The sequence below is a fragment of the Glycine max genome, chromosome 8, assembly GCF_000004515.6.
Source record: "Glycine max cultivar Williams 82 chromosome 8, Glycine_max_v4.0, whole genome shotgun sequence".
Lineage (NCBI taxonomy): Eukaryota > Viridiplantae > Streptophyta > Magnoliopsida > Fabales > Fabaceae > Glycine > Glycine max.
This window is the reverse complement of record NC_038244.2, coordinates 21,609,598-21,621,309: the sequence shown is the minus strand read 5'-3', so window position 1 is coordinate 21,621,309 and position 11,712 is coordinate 21,609,598. Positions and strand designations below refer to the sequence as shown.

General features: G+C 30.9%; 1 protein-coding gene across 4 annotated transcripts; it reads right to left on the bottom strand.

Moving 5' to 3' along the window:
- Positions 1-2,452: 2,452 nt before the first annotated feature.
- On the bottom strand, positions 2,453-7,737 carry LOC100809213 (putative disease resistance protein At1g59780). 4 transcript variants are annotated; one of them, XM_041018414.1, is made up of 4 exons: positions 7,610-7,730; positions 5,764-6,791; positions 3,301-5,036; positions 2,453-3,013 (listed from the first exon to the last, which is right to left on the bottom strand). In XM_041018414.1, the coding sequence occupies exon 3, from the start codon at positions 4,349-4,351 to the stop codon at positions 3,305-3,307; it is 1,047 nt and encodes a 348-aa protein (XP_040874348.1). In that variant the 5' UTR covers positions 4,352-5,036; positions 5,764-6,791; positions 7,610-7,730; the 3' UTR covers positions 2,453-3,013; positions 3,301-3,304. The 4 variants fall into 4 exon arrangements, with proteins under 4 accessions (XP_040874348.1, XP_040874346.1, XP_040874347.1 ...); XM_041018415.1 differs by lacking the exon at positions 2,453-3,013 and having other exon boundaries at positions 3,075-4,484; positions 4,626-5,036; XM_041018412.1 differs by lacking the exon at positions 2,453-3,013 and having other exon boundaries at positions 3,068-5,036; positions 7,610-7,737.
- Positions 7,738-11,712: the final 3,975 nt, after the last annotated feature.

The window sequence follows — 11,712 nt, the reverse complement described above, 5'->3', positions numbered from 1 at the left end:
AAATAAAAGTAAAATATTCAGGAGCAAATAAAATGTATTAAATGCCCATAGTCTAGGCAGGAAAAATTGCTTCTAGGACAACTCCAAAGTTAGTGGTAAAAATAAATAAAAAGAGGACAACTCCAATGTTTCACAGTAATCTTGACTGTGGTTCTAGTTCCACCACCAACATCCACAATTGATTCCAATCCCTCAAACACCAACATGCAATGCAATCTCTCAATGCGAAGTTATTCATTTGAGAATCACTAGGCATTGCCTCATTGAATGATTCATTATATATATGCAGGAATTTTGTGTTAAGAAAATCCCTCAAATAAGATCCTAATGAGATACCAAATAGTGTAAGACTTCCTCATAAACCCACTTCTTCATTTGATGGAATGAAGCTGATGGAGTTGATCAAGAATATACTCAACCACACGATTTGCCAACTTCAGTCATAAATCATAATCAAATAGGCCAAAAGTCGATTATCACCACACGATTTGCGAATAATTAGCAGCTTCACTACAATGAACTTCAGCTCACTGACCCAGCTATCAACTAATTAGTTGTAATTAGTGAGGTGACCGCACTTCATCCTCATTCATTTCATCACTTTCCTTCAATCCAAATAGGGCTTAGGGAAGACAAAAATCAGGTAAGGTGTTTAGTGAAGATGATTATACGTGAAAATAAGTTTTGTTATAGAGGGGTGGGGTATAGTTATGCACCAGCTTATGAAGGAGGAACAGTAACCCATACACGTATGTATTTCTCTTTTGGTTCTCCTTGTACCCTAGAATAATAATCTTTTTGCTGTTTCCAAAAAAAGTTTGATATGCATTACATTTTTTGGGATCGTCCTTGTTAAGATTGTGAAGAACTACAGCTACGCTAACAACAACAAGCTGAGGCTTTAGAGCAACTGCAACGGTGTCATGTAGCTTTTTCCATTGCCGGAGCATACAAATGAGTTGCAAATAAGCATCGATTGTTTCTTTAACGCCCTGTTCGGTCCGAAGACGGAACTAACATGATGCCCTATTTTGAGACAGATTTAATTTTGGCAAAGTGGATCTCACTGGTCAAGAACATTTCTTATATTTGTGTCCCTCTTTTTTTTTTTTACAATAAATCTTATTCACATTTTGATAAAAAAAAAATCACACATGCATAAGGGTATATCAGTATTTTTATTATTATATTTTCATTTTATTTTCACTTATTTTTCTTAAACAAAACAACTCAACTTCCTATCTTATATTTCTATACTTTATTTATCTTTTTTTTATTTACTCTATTTGTTTCCTCAAAATCAAACACCCTGGGTACTTTTATAAAAATAAAAACCTAAACATCGGTGCTTATTTTTTTTAAAAAAAAATATATATACAATTTTTAAATAAAGTTACCCTTGCCTTTTCAAAAAAAAAAAAAAAAAAGAAGTAAAGTTACCCTTGCTAGTAGCTGTTGCTAGCGACGTTTTTTCTTACCGTTGTCAATGATAAAATTTTAATGTTAAAAATTTGCAGTTACATTCTCCTTTTTGATTTTTTACCATTAAAATTTTCAATGATACAGTTACCGTTGTCAATGATAAATAGGGGATACTTCAATCCAAATTTTCAAAATTTCCCACGCTTATCAAATTAGTCATTACCAAAAAAAAATATTTCGTATAATAATAGTTTAAATAAATCTATTAATGTTTTAAAATTTAATTAATTTATAAATAAGATGATTGTGACTTAAGAAATAAATTATTGAAAGTACTCTTTAAAGACACTTTTGCCTTTGTTTTTCTCTTGTTTTGTCACAAAGGTGAATCCCATAATCATAAACCTATAACACTTACATTCCTCTAAGGAACTGTGCTTCAAACTTCAAGAGCCTTCAACCAAAATCAATTATTTGTAATGTAAATCTTACAATTTAACCAATTATGCATCCTTTTCAATAGATTATTTAAGTTTAGAAGCACGCCCATGTTGAGGTATAATAGTATTTTTTTACCATTTTTTTTTACTTAAATGTAAATTTTATCGTCAAACTTTCATTATTTTATAAATTTGACTACCCAAATTTTATTTTTGATCATTTTACCGCCCAACTTTTATAATTTTCCAAATTTTACCACTCAAGTTTTTTTTTCACAAATTTTACCATTAAACTTTTAACATTTCACAAATTTTACTATTCAAATTTTTTATTTTTGTACATTTTACCATCACATTAGGAAAAAGACGATGTAAAAATTTTTTTTTCTAAATTTCATTATATCAATTGTAGTTATAATTGATGTATAAAATATTTTTCTACATCAGTTGTGGTTATAACCAATGTAAAAATTCATCAAAATCGTCTATTTTCCGTTAATGGTGGTAAAAGGAAAAAAAAAAAAAAAACTTGAATGATAAAATTTTTACAAAAATAAAACTTTGATGATAAAATTTATAATTAGGTCAATTCTCTTCTCTCACTTCATTCAACTCAAACAATACTACTTAGATTTCACTCCATTTCTCTAACCAAGCAACTCAACATTGAATTTTACTTTCATTCTATTTTTTTTTAATTAACTCTTTTAATTTTATCTATTCTATTTTTCTCTTCACAAACAAACAAACCATAAGTTAGTTACATGGAACGAAAAATTTACTATAAGAAAAATTATTAGCTTAAATAGATCTTTGGTTTCTCAAGTTAGAATCAATTTTATTTTGTCCTCCAAATTTAAAAATATTTTTTAGTCCCCCTAATTTAAAAATGTCTACTTTAGTCCTTGGAGATTGACATGCCAAACGGTGCATTTTGTGACGATTCAAAAAAATGTGATTTCTAGTAGTTCTTAATTTCAAAAATTTATATATTAATTCATTTTAGAATATGATTTGTGTGGCAGTTTTAAGTAGTCCCAAAATCAATAAAATCAAAACAAAACATCACCCGCCAGAAAGCTCACCACCCCCCACCATGAAAAGATTATTGTATATCTATCATATCCACGAGAGTATAGGCTATTGCTTCACTGCAAAAGTACAAAAAATTGTAAGCAGAAATTATTGTATAACAAATCATAACAAAATAACTTCCTTTTTCATTGAATAATAAAAAACAAGACTCTAAAAGTTCAAATAACATAATCTATAATCATTGGAGAATAGCAGTGCCCTACTTATTATTTGTTTGTCAGAAGACAGTAATGAGATCAACCAATACATAAAAGACAGAAGAACATACACAATAGAAAGCTAATAAGGAAGAAATTTGAGAAAGAAAGTCACTTCAACATGAAATTTAATCTTTTCAACTTACGTCCTTAGTTCAAAAATACAATCGATGGCACATGTTGGACTTTGTGGTAATCCTCTCCAGCAGTTCCAAGCCTGGTCTTGAATGATTTAGGCATCCATCTGATTTCCAGCTCCCGAAGACTAGTGATAAATTTTAGTCCATCAGGAACTGTCTTTAAATTGTTGCAATCGGATATACTCAATCGGTAAAGATTAGGCATGGCTTGGTCCTCTATAGTCCACTGATCTAAATTAGGTAAGCCACGAAGTACTAGAACCTTTAGTTGAGGAAAACCATTTGGTGAGCATGCCATTTTCTTTCCGACAAACATATCCCACCCATTTAGAAACTTCAAGTTAAGAAGCTTCTCTAATGTTAACAATGGGTCTTGCACAAGTCTACATCCCCATAGAGTCAACTTTGAAAGCTGTGGAGGAAACAGTGAGGCTGCTGGCAGCCTTTCCATCCACCCTTCGACCTGCAATTTTCGAAGGGAAGGACAGCCTAGCACCAATTTTTCAACATCTACAACATTTTCAGGGAAGGAAAGCATGTCAGTCCTTAAAGACAAGGATAAAAGGCAATCCAACCTTTTATTAGGGGGACTGAAACTTTCACTAAACTTTTGAAAATGTCTTGGGTCCTTCAGTACTAGCTTTCTGAGTTTTTTCAACTTCAATAGATCTTTTACATCACATTTGCAGGCAAGAAAATTTACTATTGTCTGTAAATTGGCCAGATTTTCCAGTTGCAGGTTGTTAGTAGCATTCCCACACCAATTTGGAAGATATAGATGCCTCAACCGTTTCAACTTACATATTACATTTGGAATTTCCACGGTTACTTTATTGACAGTTTGCAAATTTAGGAATTGCAAATTATCCAAATTGCCCAAGGAAGATGGCAGTATCTGTATGCGAGTCCTTTTTAGACTCAGAAACTTCAACCATAAAAGATTTCCCACTTCTTTAGGCAATGACTGTCCCTTCACCCCCTTAATTCCCTCAAGATCTAGAACTTGAAATAATTTGAACTTCACAAAAACACCTTTGACTGGATCCCTATTTAGCATGTACACTTCTTATCATTAAAAAACACAAGGGATCTGAGGTGTTCATTCACTTGCTTGTCCTGTGGAATCAATTGATCAGCATGTTGATCCAAGAAGACAGCAAGCCTACGAACTTCATCAATTCGTCTTGCATCTGATAAATTAGATGAAGAAGAAACATCAATGGTACTATTTTGTTGTGATCCATTAATAATATAAAGAAAATTTTCTTTTCTGGCCTATGGCAAACACAGATCACACATTAAATCATGGAGCCGACAGGTTTTAATCCTACCAGTAGACCCCATCTGACCAACTTGAACCATGCAGCGGCTGATTAAGTTACCCAGGTAGCATTCAGCAACATCCTCCATTGCCTCGTCCCATTTAGTCTCATATTGAAGAGAAACAACACCTTCTGCTACCCATAACTGAATTAGTTTAGTTCTTGGAATCTCAGTCTTCAGGGAATTGACTTAAATAGAGAAACATGGTTTCAGTTGACAAGGCAAGTCCTGGTAACTTAAATCCAACACTTCATCTAATTTTTGCTTCTCACGTACCTCTCCTCCTATTGTATCCCAGTCACTAACTCTCTCCTTTGTAGCCAAAAGCCCTCCAAGAACAATGATAGTCAAAGGCAGACCAGCACACTTTGCAACCATTTCTCTGCCTAATCTTATAAACTCATCAGAAACCGTGGATTCTGCAAAAGGCATATTCTAATTATCACATTAACACAAAATGGCACCATAAACAAGCATACAGAAATTCTTTCTTATAGGTATATGTAGAAAAACAAGACATGAGAAGTTTTTAAACATTTCCATGTTTCCATCATGATATGAAGAAGCTTATACAGATACAACTTTGAATTGAACAATAATTATTACAAACCACGTACAAAATAACTTAAAATATATAAAAATAAAATAAATAGTTTTTAATTAAATAAAATTTAAAATAATTTAATTCATCTATCTGCACCACATGGGGCTGATATCTAATTTCTTATGAAAGCAGAGCACTCTATGTTTTCTCAACACTCATTCCCTTCGTTTTTCTCGTATTACAACATATGGCTTTAACATAGTCTTTCTATTCCTTAGACAGTAGACACCTGAACTACCACTTATTACAAAATAAAAAATCAACTTATGGCCCATTTATTTATGCTTTATAAAAGAGAAACAAACACTATTTTTACTTAAAAAGATATGCTTAAAAGAATTAATAATAAGTATGTGAATTCTTCAAAAGAGAAAAAAAAAAGATAAAAGAAAGTGCTTTTCTCACTTTCCTCTGGTGATCACATAACTGATAAATATGAAAGATAGATGAGAGACTTGGGGAATGGGAGATGAAAAAATGAAACAAATTATATGGAAATGTCTAGTTAAATAAGTTTGCTCACTGAAGACATTTCTAGTTACCAGGATTATCTTGTCTTGGAAAAGCTTTTTTCTTAAACAATGCCCAACTGTCCTCTGGATTTAATCAACTTGGTTCGTGGAGCAAGCCTTCAGGATCTACATGCAATGAAATGTCTTTATTGTGGGATGTAAAAACTATCTTACACCTTGTATTTTGTGATGGAAAAGCAGGACTTAGAATGTCCCATGCCTCATTGCTCCATATGTCATCCAGGATGATCAAACATTTTTTATCTTGCTGAACTTTAAACAACTTCCTTGCCAGTTCATCATCTTTCATCTTCGTAATCCCATCCCTTTCCTCTTTGGTAGGAGAAATAAGCTTCAGTAAAATTCCCTCCCAAACGTCTCTTTTCTTGCATTGCTGAGATATATATGCCCAAGCAAAACCATCAAAGTTTCACCTAATAGCATTGTAATGGTAAATGCTTTTGGCATGTGTAGTTTTACCAAGACCACCCATTCCACAAATATAAACAAATCGACAATACTAATTTTCATTTAATAGCCAGTCCACCACTTTGTCTGTGTCCTTATCTAAGCCAACAATGAACTCTTCAACTATGTGAGAATAAGACCTTCTCAATTGTCTTTGCACCTCAGATGCCTCTTCACCGTCTTCTATTGCAGTCAAACCATAGGTTTGTAAGTTTCTTGTGAGGTCATCTATTCGAGAATTTATTGATATTGCTCAGTGCCAACTTTGTGAAGATGTTTAGTTTTGGCGAGTGGATTTTTAGTTCCAACACTTATGCCTAATGCAACCTTAATAGCATATATTTCAATCACATCCTCTGCATCATAGGCTAGTTTTCCCACCTCTGAAATATAATTCTTTATAGTATCATTTTTATCCTTCTTTCTCTCAGCATCTCTTAGGAAGCATTGCATCCTCTTCAGTTCATTTTGCATGCTTTTGGCTTTGTCACTCACCCCAGTTAACAATCTGGCCTCTTCCGTCGGTAGGTTGTGAAGCCTTTCAACTGCAAAGGACACAACTGCCTCAACCATCTTGATTTTTCTGTCTCCTTCAAGAACAAAATTATGAGTTAAAACTTCTATCTACTTGTCATATATTTACATTACATTTGACTCTGATACTTCACTCTTGTAAAAATTGGCCTTCTATTTTACAACTAAAATAGATGAATAGAATTCCTTTCTATACAGGTGATATATGAAATTATGAATGTGTATCAATTAGTTAAATTTTCATATGAATTTGCAAAACAAATGGTTTTGACTCTAATACTTAAATTCTTGGCAATCAGAGGAACATTTTCCTACTTCTTCCCCCATTTTCCATTTCAAATTGCAAAAGGGGGATTAAAAACAAAACTGGGCAAAATTAAAATATTTAAACTTCAAGTACAAAAAACAGGCTAAGATTGGAAAGGATAAACTTAAGATTGAAAAGCAGTGAGAAGAATAAAAAAGAAAGGGGGGAAAGGATCTTGAAAGCAGTTGAACTTTGTATACAAAGCTAAATCTATAGTATATTCCTCCGATCCATGTTTAAGAAACCATAAAAATCTAATTTTGGTGTACTTTTGTTCCTAGTTACTTCAAATATTGCAAGTAAATCCCTCCACTGTCAGAAGCAGACCGGCACTTGACTTTGGAAAAAATAATGTATGTCTAAAAATTCTTAAAAGAATACGATGTATGATTTCATATGAAGCATGATTCTACTACAGCTTGGAATTTGTTGTAAGCATAAATTTAAACCAGAAAAGTGTATCAGGGAAACTCGATACAGAATCAATTTATAGGAGCATAATTAACAATATCCAGTTAAGGATAAACATAGCATGGAACAAAAGAAATTAGAAGAAGAAGATACCACCTTCAATTCAGTTCAGCACAAAATATGGAGTCCTTATGGTTAATCAATCTCTTATTCACCCAAATGTGAGGTTCTGCAACTGAGACACTTTAGATGCTCCATTGAAAATATTTTATTACATAGATCGCAACAATAGTTGCGTCTGCGTGTGTTTTATTTTCCTAAAAAAAATAGATTTCGATTACAATTTACTTTAAAATAAAATAATTTATGTTTACATATATATTTTTTTAGAAAAATTAGTTATTAGTAAAATTTATTTAAAATATTTAAATTTAATATTTACTTTAGACTCATAATTATTTTTTCAATAAAAACTAAAGATTTTTTGTGAATATATAAATATTATTTTTTAAGATTACATTAATTAATATTTTAATATGATTTTAGAATATCAACGAGAATCTAAATACAAAGTAGGAAAAAAAATGATTAAATGAACCGCGTTAGAAAGTATCATACTTACACTCTTTATAATAATTTAATTTAATAAGTAATGGTAATTTTAAAAATACTATTTCAAGTTATCTAATGACCTGATAAGTTCTTTATAAACTATGGAGACATTTTCTATCGATCCTATGTCACCTTTGGATACTTGGAACATATTCACACATACTTCTAAAACATTTTTCTTAAAGTACCTAAGTTGAGCATAGCTAGCTAAATTATCACTGCTTCTTTATTATCCTCACCAAATCTCTGCTTCTTTTATAATCTGATGTATAGAATTTATCTCTGATTGAATAAAATGAAGAGTTTTTCATTTAAAAGAAAATACCTTCAAAGAAAATAAGCACAAGAAACAGCATCACTTCACCCAAAACTGTTACGTGGCATGTTAAATTGTTAATAGCTCAACTCTTTTTTTTCTTCGAATAAAAGATGTAATTTCAGGACACTTGTCATATAGGCCGTGGCAAAAATAAAATTATCTGAACTCTAACACTTGGACAGGATAATTGAGAAGAACCGGACAAGATACAGAAGCCACAGAATTTTAAAGCATTGTTTCAGCCTTGCCTTCATCTCCAGGTTTCTCAACCTATGAAATCTTATGTGATATTCAATATCTCTATGAACTGATTTTATTTTATTATTTTGGGTATATATATTTCTTCTTCTTTTTTTTATGTTAGTTTTACATCACATGCAGCAAAGAAGATGGCCCAGTGTCTACTTTAAATTTAGTCTAGTTGTACAAAGTTTGCGTCTGTGTAATAGTGTAAGTCCATGTAGAAATAATCCCCAAACAAGAATTTGGTGTGAACTGGTGTTTTAGCCTCGTTCTCTGTTTACTATAGTCCTCCTATTCTGGATCTATAGCAGTTCCGGAACAATCAACATTTCAGAACATACAATGTTTAATTACTAGCTGGTAACAATCTAGTCCATATAAATTAAAAACTGGATGCTGATTAACAAGGCATGTAAAATTAAATTGTAAAAGACTATCCAAGAGCTAGTTGATTTTATGCACTAATTCAAGTTCATTTATGTTAACTAAATTTTAATTGTTGTCATAAAGAAAAACTGATAAAAGCAAATTCAATTTGGTTGCTTCATGTTGGAGGAAAATCATACATACATTTACACCTATTCCGTCAAACCACATTCCTGAAACTACAAAATGTAGTAATGACTAATGAAATTTGTACACATGAATGGTACTCCTTAAATTACTCTTAATTTGTAAATTCATCATTATAATCATCATATATTAGAGTCTAAATTAGATAGCCATAAAGCATCTCCCAAAGATGAGTATACTTTTTAGTTTTCATTCCAAAAGATGAGTATTCATGTTCATGATCAAATTGAGTTCAGATAAAGCTAGCTATTAAGAATGAAACTTGAATCTTAGTTGTGATTGAAAACAAAACAGGCATCTACAATTGGGATAATGCTTATCAAATATTTGAGCTTCTGCTGTTCAAAGCATACAAGTTCATCTCAGCAACAGTATCCAACAGTAATAGAAGATCTGTGCCATCAATTTTCACGACCAAATAGTTGGAAGCGGAGACCTTCATACTGTATATAAAGGTTCTGTTCAACACAATGGTGTCTCCAAGCGAAACATCTTATATCGTGACGTAACACCTTATAAAATTCTTTGGGATGGCAACAATATGGCCAAACTCTCAGACTTCCAGCTTTCCTTAAGAGGACCGCATTCTGCGTCAAAGCCAAAACCAAAGACAATATCAAGAGAAGGCTTTGTAGGTATTTATTTTTTGTTTTGTTCTTGGTTTACTGAAAAGAAGTTTGCTGAAATGTTACACTAACTAGACAAATAGGAAGTGTTGGGCGGGTTTATAAATAATTAAAGAAATATTTAAATAAATTATTTATTTGATAAATTAAATTTAAAAATATAATTATCAATGATATTTTATATTATTTTTTATTAAAGGAGATTAAAAAATTATGTATAAATTAAGATATTTTTTATTTATCAATATATTTATAAGGGAATGTTTCAAAATTAGAGGTTGATCACTCCACTAAAGTTGATTAACGTGAAGATAAAAGTAAGTATTGTGTATAAATTTTAAAAGAACAATATAAGAATAAAGTGAAATTGACATAATAAAACAACCAAAAAAACATATTTAATGAAAGAAAAATAGTCAATCATAATGATAAAACACATAAAAATGATGTGAATAAAACACTGAAAATTATTCATTTAAATAGACTTTTTGTATTTATTTACTTTTGTTGGTGACTGTTGTTGAATTTTTTTTGTGTGCTTCTTTTTAAACTTTTTCTGAGATGGAATAAACTTCATTTGACGACGAAGATGCATCTTTTTTTACTTCTCAGATGCTTGTAACATTGAGCTTTTACTTATGACAGATTGTTTTTTCACATTTTTTCTTCCATGTACTTTCTTCTTATTTTGATGATGAAGATGCATCTTTTGACTTTATAGATAACTGTAGCATTTGACTTTGACTTGTGACAGTTTGTTTATTCGCCTTTTTTCTTAATGGATTTTGTGAAATTAGATAAACTTCTTCATTAGATGATAAAGATGCACCTTTTGACTTGTTAGATGTTTGTAGCTTTGGGCTTTGACTTATAATTAGTTCTTTATCTCACTCATTTGATGATATTTATTATGGTGAAGTGTACTCTTTTTTAATAAAAATATTAATTGGTGGACAAAACTATTATTATTTTGTGCAAGAAGTAAAAATGTAAATAAATTATAAATATGGTTACTTGTTTAATTTCTTTGAGGAGAGGATCATGCTAAATGATATTTTTTGAGATAAAAGTCCTTGTGATGGTATAGTTTGAAATCCTTCCTTCAAGTTGTGAGCTTGATTTCAAAATTAAAGGTCTATTTGCAAAGGGTATACAACATTGAGGGTATGTCAGTCTTATTTGCATTTTGAGTGTGAAGGAGTTCAAACGTTGTTGTGTTTAGAATTTGTTGAACATTGTGAATGTTGTTGCACCGGTGTCATTAGAGACTTTCAATTGTATCTTGAACCTAAAAAAGATTTTAAAAATTGTAATATTTATTTAATTATGTTATAAAAAATATTTTATTATATATAAATATTAAACCTTGTTGTTAGGTACTTTGATGGTCATTTGCATTCTCTACAAGTGTATTGATTTCCCTCTTTTGTAACTTTCTTTTGACATCTCTCACATGCAGCATAATTTCAACCACATATCGTCGATCTCATTGACTGTTGCATGAATTGTGAACACATTATCCTATTATTTCATATATGTTAAAACTAAAAAAAAATCAAGTATTATTGAATATTATAAGTATGAAGATCATGGTAGGTTAGCATACATATGATTCTGATACTCATTCCATTGACATTATATATTGCAAAGGTCTTTTATTTTTTGACATTCTCTTGTCAAGATCAGTGTTAACAGAACTTGAAGAAGATAGTTCTTTTATTTGATGTTGCTCCATTTTTTCCTGAAAAATAGTTATTTAGAATAAAATTTATAATTTTTTAACTACATCAATCAAAGAATTAGAATAAACTAACGATTTTGTTTGTTGAATGTAACAAAATGTGTATAATGAAATAAAATAAAAGAGGGAAGTCCATTTTACCCTA

Bases quoted from the DNA above. Each gene is read 5' to 3' on its own strand.
- LOC100809213 (XM_041018412.1), bottom strand. From the start codon at position 4,351: ATGCTAAATAGGGATCCAGTCAAAGGTGTTTTTGTGAAGTTCAAATTA.